The following is a 13,300-nucleotide window of genomic DNA, read 5'->3' on the forward strand; positions in this document are numbered from 1 at the left end:
TTTTGTTTTCCTGACTGTACTATGGGGGTAGAAAAATCTTTGAATAAAATTTGCTTCATTGTGTCTTAATTCTGTCCAGTATTGTTTGATTTGTTAAGAGTGACAGTGGTAGCATAGCTGGGGTATTTGAACTGCCATTCTACTTCAGCTTTGTCTGGTATAGATTTAAAATGCAAACTGTTTATCATAGCTGGGTTATCATAAAACTAATACATTTGTTTTTCTATTTTGTATTTTCTGGTTTTTATAAATGCATCATTCCCTTCAGTCTATAATTGATTTTTTTTTTCAAAAACCACAATGCAGTTCTATGCTACTGACCCTGTAATCTCTGCTTTAGCATTTTCCCACCAATTGTAAGCAGCAAAATGGAAAATTTGCTATATTGTTATCCTGCTTTCTCACCCCATCCAAATGAATTCAACCTGGATGAGAAGATAAGCCAGAAGTTTTACTGCCCAATGACTCCCTTTGTGCCCATTATGTTCCCAAATGCTGCAAAAGAAGTTAAGTGCCTGTTCATTTCACTGAATTGCCTCATCTAATTTCCTGTCTAAACTTTTAAGATGAAAGGAACGCTGATTTTTTTGTGTTGGGGTTGGGGAAAGAGGAGTAATAAGCAAATTGGTGAATTAAATCTTTAAAGTTTTGGAACATGAAAAATGTTCATTTCTCAGTGAGATCACATGAGTACAAGAAGGGACTCTGTACTCTGCATGGAAAGATCAATATATTTTACCATTTTATTAATGAGAAATAGAAGTAAGTAATTTTTTTAATAAAAAGAAAGGACAAAACTAGCAATAATTAGACATAGGATGTGAAACAGGAATATATTTGTTAACAAAGGAATGAAAATAGAAAACTGAAGTTTGATTTTTTTTTTTCTTTTTTAAGGGAAGAGAGAGTTTTTCAGTAATGAGTCATTTGAGAGTCTCAAAATCAATTCTATAAAAGCAATGACTCCCTTTTGATTCAGGCCCTGGGCAAAATATTTTATAATCTGGACCTTCCCTTCTGTAGAGTGATAAGGTTGAATGAAATTATCACTAAAATTCCCCCAGATTCTGCTGCTTTTGATTCTGTCCCTGGCTGTAAAGCAGCATTGAAGTCAGAAGCTTAGGTGGTGGCTTGGGTCTTGGGGAAAATTTTTGATCAAGAGAGTCAGAAATTGGGCTGGGGATGTGGCTCAAGTGGTAACGCGCTCGCCTGGCATGCGCGGGGCGCTGAGTTCGATCCTCAGCACCACATAAAATAAAGATGTTGTGTCCACTGAAAACTGAAAAATAAATATTAAAAGATTTTTCTCTCTCTCTCTTTAAAAAAAAAGTAAGAAATACTGGTTTGAATTTAGAATATAGGTGGAAGATGGGGGTTTTATGTACAGAAAAGTATGTTGGGCAAATAGCCTACTTAGAGAGGTTGAAATATAATATCCCAAAGTGAAATGGCTGTTACTTGCACATGAGTAATTATTTCAAAGTCTGTAGTTTTCCATTGATTTAATGATTTTCAGGAAAGATTTTGTATTAAACACATTTATCATCCCAGATAAATTTTGCACATTAACTAAGCAATTAAGCACGTTTTCCTCTGGAACATAATTAAAGTGAAAACTCAGTTTGGGAACCCAATTTATCAGAGTTTCATCAGGATTTTTGCTCTCTCATTCATAGATAATAAGAGCAAACAATCTCCCTCTCCTCTAGAAAATGTGGTGGTCTTGTGGGGTTTATGTGTGAGAAATGGCTCTGTACCCATTGTAGGTAAGTATGGTGCAGCTACCTTTCCTCTGCTGAGTCTCAGTTTTCTGCTATATAAAAAAATACTAGATTATATATTCTCTGAGCATATTTTCAGTGCATATGCTATATGATTACAAATATAAAAATACAAACTCCAGACTTTTAAAATTCTCTTCATACTTTATTCACATATTTCCATACTCCATGTATGTCCAGTTCAGTTTGACAAATCTCTGTTGAATATCTACTGTAGGTTAAGTATAGTGATAAGCTCTAGAGGTAAGATGGCATGCTGACCCTGGAGGAATCTACTGATTATTCTAGAAGGCCTTTCTGAGTTGGCTTGATAGCTTTGAGCAGGGTGAGATACCTTATCAAAAATTCTACCTAGTTAATTCCCAGTGGCCCACCTGGATTGTGAACTCTAAACATGAGCTACTCAAAAACAAAATGAGCTGTTTTTCCGGGTGTGGTTGGTGTGCAAGAAAGGTTATTTCCTGTAGGACATCATGGTGCAGGCATTTTCCCCTCAGATGGATGTGGCTGGAATGCTTAACAACCAGCTGGACCAGGACTCTCCCTTGCTGGGTCTGTAAGTCCTGTTGGAGTTATTTCTAAGCTGGGAAACAGCTTCTCACTGGTAGTACCTCACTCCTCACGAATGAGAGCAGTTGCCTACTTGCCTGTCTTCTTTTAGCAAGTTAAGTCAGAAACAAGGAAAGATTATTTTTTTTCCCCTTGGGCCCTTGCTGGTTAAGCCTATCCAGAGAAGCATGGAGTTTACTCATTGTCTAGCTGTATTCTGGGTTCTGAGATTGGGTGGTTTGGGGATGGGTGGTGTCATTTATTGATGATTGAGTGTGTGGGACTATGTATAATGCAATGATTATTTGACTTTGGGTACCTGTCCTGATCTTTATCTGTTAAACAAGGAGGTTGGACTGTGGCATGTGGCATCAGAAGTTTTTGTTTTTTTTTTTTTTCCTGGCTCTTTGATTCTGTGCTCAGTTCAATCCTCAGTTTGAGAACAACCTGAGATGTAGGGCATCCTGCCCCTCTGTGATGGGAAAAATATGCTGTCCATTTGGCAAAGAAGTTTTTCAAATCAGGATTTTCATTTCTTTGTTAAGTAGTAAATCAGTTTAACCGGAGCCCAGTATTCTTTTGGCATTTGTGTCTCCTTTGAACATTGTGGCTTTTGAGTTGTGTTAGTATGAGTTTGATTTCTAGGACTTGTTCAACTCTCATTAGTTTCTGGGGTGCCAAAAGCAAGAGTCCAGACTCTGACCAGCTAAGCATAACCAAGGAAGACAAGGAGGAGTTCTGGAATTCATTGTAATGTCAAAGAAATGCATGGTGGCTTAGTATTCCTGTGGTTGTCATGAAAACAAAGCACTCAGATAGGATTGTACTGCGGGAACTGGGATAGAAGGAATCACTTTCATCCACCTACTCTGCTGCTGCTGCTTCCCTTTCTGCTTGAACCGAGAAACATGGTTTGTATTCAGACCGAGGGCAGCTCTGGTAACATGGGAATGGGATGGGAGGAAGAGAGCAGAACCCGGGATGCACATCCCAGAGTGGCCTTGTTAAAGAAGCCCATACTGCACCTATCCCAGTGGAATGGTTGCAGGTACATGTTAGTGCTTTTCCTCCACGGCTGCAGTCCTGGGATAAAGGTTTGTGTCACTCGTGAAAGTGAACAAATTTAGGTTCTTTGAGGGAAATGGTTTCAGATTGCTGGGTGAATTCTAGCACTTCCTCCATTCCTATGCCCCTGTATTGACTGAGTCAGTTGTACCAGCAAAAGGGGTGGAAATTCTAAGGGTGTTCTGGGTAGGTTTTTGATTTTTGGTGACTTTCAAGTGCCTGTGTTTGTTTGCTGGCTGGGAATGAGATCTTTTTGCTAAGTATAAAGCAATGCTGTAATTATGATGTTATTCAACATTATGATATGTTCTCATATGACTAATTATCTTGTTTGTCAGAGAGCACATTACTTGGTCCTACTATTATGTTTGTATTTTCCCTGAAATGTGCAAGATTGATTGTAATCACTTATCTCCCCTGCAATGTGAGACTCTAGAAGGTACAGTTGACTTTTGAATGTCTGAACACTGATGACCTCTTAACCACGAAAGCTTGTTAAAGTCCTGGATGGTTTTCTTTTTCCCACTCACTCCCAATCCATGTTTAGTCACTTCAGGGAATTTCAGCTGATTTCAGTATCGGGAAGGAGGAGATGCATGGGATAAGTAAGTTAATGGAAATATTGAGTTTCTGCAAAATTACGTTCTGGAAAGAAATGATTTAGGGGCATTCTGCAGTTTTTCATTTACCGATTTATTGTGCCTCTGGCATGAATAATCAGGGATGGATAACAGAACTGTTTGACAGCAGCCAACCTCAAGGTTAAGTTTCTGTGTGTGTGTGTGTGTACTGCACATTAGATGGGTGAGCACTCATGGTTCACACCAGATTGTTCTGTTCTTTGGTTAGAGGCCTGGTGAGTGCTGGGTTCATTCAGAACCATCCCAGCTGTACTACTCAGCTCTCCATGGGAACATCTAATAACCTGCAGACTGATGTGCTCTCAGCTAAGGCCCAAGAACATAGCTTGGCAGTGTCTCCACTGGAAAGTGAGGATTGACTCAGCTCTATGGACAGAGTATAAACATGCCACTCTCCTTTGTACTGGCCTGTGTGGTGGTTCGTGTTATGATACATTTTTGCCCTTCAGATTCCAAGACAGCCTCCTCTAGAGTCATGTCCTTCCCATACCACTGCACTATGCCTCTCTTCCCCACCCCAGCTTGGCCTGGAGGGGCTTTGCTGGGCCTTTTGTGCCTGTGGTCCTGAAGTTTCTTGGCAGTTTTAGTTTGATGACTGAATCTTAGGGAGAATCTGAGCTTTCCATTCTGTGGCCCTCTTCCAACACTATACTTGTGATCTGGGTGGCTTTCCATTGTTCCAGAGAAGATGGAGCTACCTTGGGGTCTTTGGCTCCTGTGGGTTTTCATCCATGGTTCCTGGCTCATGACTCCTATAGCCCTTGTTATTTCCTAAGAGACCAGAATAACATTATGGGGTGTTAGGCTTCAGAAGCAGGCCCCAGAAAGCAAAACCTCTCTCTCTGACCTTCTCCTGTCCTCCTTTCCTCTGTTCCCTTTTGTTCCCAAGCCAGGTCATAAAACCTAAAAGTGTTCTCTGATCTCCCCTTGACTTTCTGTCGTGGAGCTGACCATAAAGAAATTCTCTAGCAGCATTGTTAGATAGTAGATCACAGGACCCCCATTTCAGAAGGAACCCTGCCCCACACCAGGGTTGAAGGAATGCTGTAGAGATAGACAGGAGCCTGAACTGACAGGCCAGGATTCTGCACACAGTCTCTTAGCATTATCTCACTCCTCTTTTGTCCAATTACGTTTCTACGGGGCTGTCTATGCATCAGTCATGCTAATTCAGTGAAGTCTCCAAAGAAACCAGAAGGACAGGGTTTGGAGGGCTAACCATGTGAGGTTCCTCTGGGTTGTGTGCCCAGAGAGGGCAGGCAAGCTCTGTACTCTTTCCCTCATGCTCTGCACCTTGCATCTCTTCTTCTGCATTTTTTTGTAATATTCTTCACAATAAACTGTTAAGTGAGTTTCCCTGAGTTCTTTGAGCTGTTCTAACAAATTAATCAAACCAGAGGAGGAGGTGCCAAGAACCCTAATTTAAGACTGTGGGTCAGAAGCACAGGTAAAACAGCTGGAGGCTAGTGACTGGTGACTGGAGTAGGGGTCAGTCTGGTGGGACTGTTCAGGTCCAGGACATCCTCTTGAATGGAACTGGAGGCTGCTCAGTTGGTGTCTGCTGCAGAATTGTTGGCTAACTGCTGGGAGAAATTCCCACACACCTTGGGATCACAGAAGTGATTTGTTTTCCGAGCATATACTAGGAGAAACTGGAGTTTTCTTCACTGTGTCCTAGGGCTGCAGATGGAGTTGTGCGCCTTGGGGAGTTGGTATATTCTGGAAATACTCTAGGGACAGTGAAAGGATTATATTTGAATTTAAGGTCAGTTTAGGATCCAGGACTTCCTTTCAAAAGGAAGTAGGCTCTCTTAAAGTGTCATCTTTATGGATTAGTAATTTCTCTTTCTTGAACATTGCAATTTTCTCTTTAGTTAATTTTAAGCTGCCTCTGATCCATTAAAAAAATGAGCCTAATTGAAATAATATATGAATAAAATGAAAATGTGATGTCCCTCCCTGGTACCTATCTGTGTTATGCAGGTGGGTTGATATATTCCAAGTGGTTCACACACCAGCAGCCTGTGGTTCTAGGACGGTACAGTCATTTTAGGTGGTGTCTACATACATTCCCATACCTTCACTTAACCGTGTTTTGCAAATGCACAGTGTTATTGTTAGGGCAGCAAATATTGTAAGTCAGTACTGCTGTGTTTATATATGGCTCTGAAAAGAAACCAACAGCAGAGAGGAAACCAACAATTGTGGCCCGAAAACAAGTACCTTTCCCTGTTTTGCCAGTGGCACTTTCTTTGTGTGGGCTTGGAAAGGATACTGATGGTTCTTAGCTTCGGGGAAACCAGGATCCTCTTCTCTTAAGCAACCAGGTACATACTTTGGGTTATTTTTTACTGAAAATTCCCTGCATTTGTTTTTTTTGGATTTTGTATATTTATTTACTTGTTCATTTTTTGGATTTTGAGACAAGGTCTTGCTAAGTTGCTTAGGGCCTTGCTAAGTTGCTGAGGCTGACTGAACTTTGGATCCTCCTGCCTCAGCCAGAGGCTGGTATTACAGGCATGCGCCACTGTGCCTGGCCCTGCATCTTTTTTAGTTTTGAAAATAGTATATGATTATAATAAAAATGAATCAAACAACTTATTTGCTTATTTACGTTGAACTTGGATTTACCTTCCCCATGCTCACTGGCCCTAATGCTGACTACAGTCTACAAGCCTGGTTTACTTTCTAAATAGAAATGCCTATGAGAAAGGAATTTTGCCAGTTTATCTGTGTAGTTCAAAGTCAGAAGTCACGTGTTGGCCTGCCTAAGCCTAAGTTCTTCCTGGGTGAAGTGTTGACTCTAGATCAGTCTGCTGGGCCTGGGCTCTGGGTTTTGTGTGTGGATCTCAGGGGCTTGGAGTGGGATTGCCCTACAGGAGGGTATGGGCAGAACAGGTGGTGTTTTACTTCCAATATATATAGGTTTATGATTTTTCTCTTAAAATAAACTTTTTGGTATGAAATTGTAATCAAGTGTATGGACCATTTCCTCCCTAATATATATTGTCAGTGTCTTCCCAGAAAATATACGAGTTTATACATCTCTCAGCTGGGTATGAGAGTGACTACCTTCTAGATCTTCATATCTCAACTCTAGATTCTACCATTTATTTATTTTTCACTCATTCATTTATTTATTTAATATTTTTAGTTGTAGATAGACACAACAACTTAATTTTGCTCATTCATTTTTTTTTAAATGTGGTGCTGAGGATTGAATCCAGTGCCTCACACAATCTTGACCACTTAAAATAAGGTAGTATGTTATTGATTTTATGTATCTTTTATTTAGTTCATAATGATTGTTAATCTACATTTTTATAGTGAATTGAATTTTTTTATAAAGTGATTTGTATGCTTTAAACTCATTACATTGTCCTTCATGACAGTGTGCAATGAAGGTGTAACTTAGTGGTGAAGCACTTGAGTAGGACATGTATGCAAGGTTCTGGGTTCAAATCCCAGCTCCACAAAAGGAAAAAAAAATCACTTTTGTGCCTGGTATGTTCCTTCTTAATTGTTATTTCCAGCTGATCAAACTAAATATAAAGCTGGACACAGTGGCATATGCTTGTAATCCTAGTGATTCAGAAGGCTGAAGCAGGAGGATTGATAGTTTAAGGCCAGCTTCAACAACTTAGCAAGACCCTCTCTCAGCTCAGTGGCATATTGCTCCTAGGACTCCCCCCTCCCACACACACAAAAAAAGAAAGTAAGAAAAGTAAATACAAGAATAAGGAAAGCAAAATTAAGATAGTCATTTAGAGTCGGAATATTGCCTAAAGTGATTATATATGTGTGTCCATTTCAGTAACTAATCTTTCCTGGGAATATAAATTTCCAGAATTGAAGGACTGGAGTAGTTAAAGCAAGGTCATGCCCATATTGTCTAAGATGATTAGCCTCGCCATGTTCTATGGTTATCTTTTACCCTTCTCATAAAACCATCATGACAGCCTTTGTGATTTACAGCCATGGTACTAAGAGGCTGTCCCTTACTCCTGTCAAGTTCTTTATGGTCTATTATTAAGATTAGTTATAAAAAGTATGCAGATGTCCAACTATTGCTAGAGTTGATTCTCAAATCATGTAGAGATGACAGAGCTGGAAGAGTTGAAGTGCCAAAAGTTATAGCAGTCTTCCTGTGACACCCAGAGTGTTGAAAAGATAAGTTTCAAGTAACTAATGGTAAAAGTCTTTAATAAATCATATTCTCTATATTACAGAGGCTTATGTAGAAAAGTGTACCCAAGGTTAAAAAATGCCAATACATCACGAAATTGAGAATGACCTCATTAACTGTGCTCTTCTGCTACTTGGCAAAGGGTCTTTGTTGTGTGATTTCGGGTAATGGAACACCTCTGTTCAAGATCCAGGGCATCAGTGTTCCATGGAAATAGTTTGACAGCCTCTGTTTTAACCCACAGGTGTTTTGTTTTTGTTTTTGTTTTAAATCTTTGAAAGACAATTTGTGTGTGACAGCCTAGGGCTTCTGGTTATATTCTGTCACCTTCCAGTCCTCACCTCCCAATACTCCCATTTCTCAAGGAATGTGTTAGTGAACCTAAAAGATTACCAAAATGTGGGTAAGTTCTTTTAATTTAGACAAATAATAATCTCACTGATTTCTTAACCTTATATAAGTACTTATAATGTGTCCTATTTTTAAATGAGCAGACCTTTTATCTCAATTATATAATTAACTATAACTTTAAAATCAATCTATTTCTAATTTTCTATAGTCACTGGAATAAGCTAGCTTTTCATTTAGTGACACTTTGTTTTTCTCAGGTTTTCAACCTTCCTTACCTCCACTCCCTGCTGCTAGGTGGGTGTGATTATAGGGGATTACATGCCGATTACTTGGGCATTATTCTTGGTCCCCCAATACAGACTTCTGATATTGGTTAGGGTTAATATTCAGTTAATTTTAAAGTTCTGGCTTTTCCTTAATTTGATTCTGCTTGTGGAAAAGCAACTTCCACAAACAAGATTTGGATAATTTAGTAACAATACTTAGATGTCTGTTTGAAATCCTATAGATGTTTATTTCTTGCTTCACTCTAGACCATTTTTTAAAAAAATTCTTTTTAATTATACATGACAGTAGAATGTATTTTGGTATATATTGGCATTGTATGTGCATAGAGTATAACTTATTCTGTTTAGGCTCCCACTCTTGTGGTTCTCCGTGATGTAGAGTTACCCTGGTGGGTATTCCAATACAAGGCTAGGAAAGTTATGTCTGATGAATCTGACTGTCGTCTTGGTCACCTTAGAACGGTTGAAGTATGTGCTTTATTGTAAAAAGTGTAAAGCCTTATATCATTGTTTGCTTCTCTTCTTGCCTAAATTGAGGAAGCTGAATTACTTGCTTAGCTTCTGTGCACATTAGTAGTGTTGTTGTTATTTTAGTGTTTCCAAGCTATACTTAATACTGAGTGAAAAAAGTAATTTAGTACAGCATTTGATTGAAAACATATTTGAAGTTAGATTGCTGAATAGTCTACACCTAAATTAACTTGTCACTTTTAGGAAGTTGACCTTGGTTTTTAGAATGTATTTTACCTCAGAGAGTGAATGGTGTTTTAGGTGGACTAAAATGGGGCCCCCAGAAACCTTTGTTATGCCCCTTTGTAATTCTAGATCTTGCAGAGCTGGGCTGACCTGACAGGGACTTCTGTCTAGTTCACTCCACAGCTAACAAGGTTTTCCCACGTCTGCCCCAGTACCCCTGGGCTCCACTCCATCTTCAAATGTCCCTCTGTCACCTTAACCAGCTTTTTATCTGATCTTTCAGGTCCCTTCACTGCTACTCACATCCCTGTATTTTCCCCCCTCCTCTGTAATCTATCTTATCAAGACCCCTAGGATAGGGGCTGGAGTTGTGGCTTAGTGATAGAACACTTGCCTGGCCTGTGTGAGCCCTGGGTTCGATCCTCAGCACTGCATATAAGTAAATAAAGATAAATAAAAGATCCATTGACAACTAAAAAATAAAAGTAAGTAAATCAAACAAGCCTGCTAGGATCATTAAGAGTCCCTCCTTCTCTTAGCAGTGTTCCTGTCTCCTCCTAGCACTGACTGAACCTTAGTCTTCTCACCTGAAGCCTCCACTTCTCTTACTTTAAACTTTTCATTCTCATGATGATTTTGAAAGTCTCCTCCCTGTTGCCCAGTTCTCTGAGCCCCACCCATACCTGCTGCTCTTAGTTCACTGTTCAGTTCAAATCCTTGTGATCAGTCCCAGAATATGTTCTTTATGGGGCTGTTGAGATCCAGGTATTTTTCTCCTAGCCAGCTGCAAACTTTGTATGACAAGAGCCGCTGTCACCTATTGGCTGGCTTTCATACAGATGGGATTCACAAGCTCTCCTGTCTTTTTTTCTTGTGCCCTAGGAATCCTGGGTGCCTCTTAGAAAGCTGGAAATTTGATTCTTTTGCCTTCTAGCTGCAAAGATTTTTTTTAAATTTTTTTTTTTTTAGTTGTGGATGGACACAATATCTTCATTTATTTATTTTTTATGTGGTGCAGAGAATGGAACCCAGTGCCTCACATGTTCCAGGTAGGCGCTCTACCACTGAACTACAGCTCCAGCCCGAAGAGATCTTTTAAAAATTATTTCAGTCACATCCGTTTTCGTCCTCCCTTAGACACAGGATCTTATGAACTCCTTCACTAGAGATGGAATCCTCTTTCCCTCTCCTCCAGCTGTTTCTCTCCTTGTCTCTCCCCTTCCTACTTCCTACAGGTCAGATTGTTCAACTGTGCTCTTTCTATTCCCTCTTGAACTTTTTTCTCTAATATCTTCCTGAGCCTTTTTTTTCTTCATGGATTCCAGCCTCTTCTAAAATAACCAAAACAACAACAACAACAACAACAACAACAACAAAAGCATTCCCCTCTCCCTGTCTTACTCTTCCCTCTTTCTCTCCACTTCTCCTTTCAGTCAATGGCAACTGTCATGCCTCTCCCACCCCCAGTCAACAAATTATATATGCAACCGTTTATTTTCACTTTCTGTTTGAATTCCACAGTACAACTCTTTCAGTTTTTCTTCACATTCTTGGTCTGGCCTTTCTTCTTCTTCTCCTCTGGCTTCTTTTTCATCCTTCATTCTTGAAGTACAACCAGTCTCCCACTGTTCCCATGCTCGACCTTGTTTTCCTCCTCTTTTTCTGATTTCTGGTGTGGATTCATCTACCTACTGCACGTGACTTGCTTTCTCTGAATAATATATGCCCAACCAGCAGCAGGAGGAACTTAGGATTCAGAGCTGAGCTTTTGAAGTATTCCACAAGTACTTATAGAGCGCCTGCTGTGTGCAGGATCACATTGTTCTAGTGAGTCATACAAAATCCTTGCCTTCGTGGAGCTGATATTCTAGAAGGGAAGACCCTAAATCAGAGAAAAACGTAAGTGTAAGAATGTCAGATGGTAATACAGTGACTCTTAAAGCAGTGAGGGGAAAAAAAAAAAAAGCACATGGGTTAGAGAAATGCATTCACTAAGGAGAGACCTAAGGAAGATGTCTGAGTGAGACACATAGACAAGGGAAGATGGGCCTGCAGGCAGAGGAAACAGCATTGCAAGTGTCCTGAGGCAGAGGAAGTTCCCTTGGTCAGGGAACAGCCAGGAGGCTAAGTATATTTTTTTCCTCCCTTCATTTTTCACATTCATTTATTTATTTATGACAGTGGAATGCATTACAATTCTTATTACACATATAGAGCACAATTTTCATATCTCTGATTGTATACAAAGTATATTCACACCATTCCATGTCTCCATACCTGTACTTTGGATAATAATGATCATCACATTCCACCATCATTAATAACCCCATGCCCCCTCCCTTCCCCTCCAACCCTTCTACCCTATCTAGAGCTGTCTATTCCTCCCATACTCCCGCTCCCTATTCCACTATGAATCAGCCTCCTTTTATCAAAGAAAACATTTGGAATTTAGTTTTTTGGGGTTGGCTAACTTCACTTATCATCTTCTCTAACTCCATTCATTTACCTGCAAATGTCATGATTTTATTCTCTTTTATTGCTGAGTAATATTCCATTGTGTATATAAGCCACATTTTTTTCTATCCATTCATCTACTGAAGGGCATCTAGGTTGGTTCCACAGTTTAGCTACTGTGAACTGTGCTGCTATAAACATTGACCTGGCTGTGTCCCTGTAGTATGCTGTTTTTAAGTCCTTTGAGTACATTTCTTGAATCTACTTTGTGATAACATCTTTGCTCCACCCCACTTTCTTTCTTTCCCTCCTTTTTGTTTTTTCTGTTAACCCAGAAGTTTGCTTCCAAAATATCCTCATTTGGAAGAATTTCTGATATGTGCTGGCAACTATAGTCATGGAGTAGGTCATGGTCAGAGGTCGGAGGCAGCTGACAAACCAAGATTTGAAGGTACTCAGGGCTGTGCCAAGTTTGCCCTGGGTTCTGGAGGGGTAGAAGGGTGGTTGGTCTGGCTTTTCTCTGGAGGGAAGGAGGCTGGAGGAACAGAGTGGGGATGTGTCAGAGAAGGCCCTAGGGAGGGGGTGCAGTGCAGCATGGATCCATCACAACAAGGGCTTTGTACGCAGTCTGCAGTCTGTATTAGAGTGTCCTTGGGAGGATTGGGAACTATTGAAGGCTTTTAGGCAAAGTGTTATTAAATGTATGGATGATGAAGTAGTGTTGCAGACACTATGTGGAAAGCAGGAGACTGAGCAATCATTCATCTGGTCAGTAAAAAGTTGTATGCTCATTTTTTTGTTGAAATTTTTTCTATCGAGAGTTTTTAGATGTGGGCAGTTTAGTTTTTTAAATCTAATACTTGTAAGTTGAAGGGAAAGAAATCATTTTATTAGGTTTTAGTTGCATTTTTCTGTTATGATGATTGCATTTCTCTTTCCATTCTCTCTTGCACACACACACACAGATGCACTTTGTTAAAGTAATCAAAACAACATCTGTCACATAATGTAATGGATATGATTTAATGAAACTGTCGAAGGGAAGGAATGCCATTCTCCAACACAGAAACACAAGGCTCCCTGATGCCAGCCATTTACAAGTTGTGAGGCTGATATTTAGTTAATATGCATTTCAGTTTTCTCACTTATAAAATGGAGAAAATAACACACATCCCTAGGGGTGCTTTAAGGATTAGAAGAAATCTACTGGTCATGTAAACTAGTTCCCCCAATATCTGCCATATAGTACGGTCTCTCCTGGTCCCCCATCTGTTTATCTGTATCTGTTCC

The 13,300-nt window shown here is 39.9% G+C and overlaps 1 protein-coding gene across 3 annotated transcripts in view; it reads left to right on the forward strand.

Annotated features, from left to right (window-relative positions):
• Arl15 (ARF like GTPase 15) overlaps nucleotides 1-13,300 on the forward strand; it is a 395,233-nt gene that overhangs the window by 47,878 nt on the left and 334,055 nt on the right. Inside the window, exon 1 of one of the 3 annotated variants that reach the window (XM_078016428.1) lies at nucleotides 12,405-12,461. The exons of the other annotated variants lie outside the window; for them this stretch is intronic. Coding sequence (XP_077872554.1) covers nucleotides 12,420-12,461 — 42 coding nt within the window. The 5' untranslated portion in view covers nucleotides 12,405-12,419. Of the gene's footprint in view, nucleotides 1-12,404; nucleotides 12,462-13,300 lie in introns of those variants that run through there. 3 annotated transcript variants of the gene reach the window in all.

The sequence above is a fragment of the Ictidomys tridecemlineatus genome, chromosome 1 (assembly GCF_052094955.1).
Source record: "Ictidomys tridecemlineatus isolate mIctTri1 chromosome 1, mIctTri1.hap1, whole genome shotgun sequence".
Taxonomy (NCBI): domain Eukaryota; kingdom Metazoa; phylum Chordata; class Mammalia; order Rodentia; family Sciuridae; genus Ictidomys; species Ictidomys tridecemlineatus.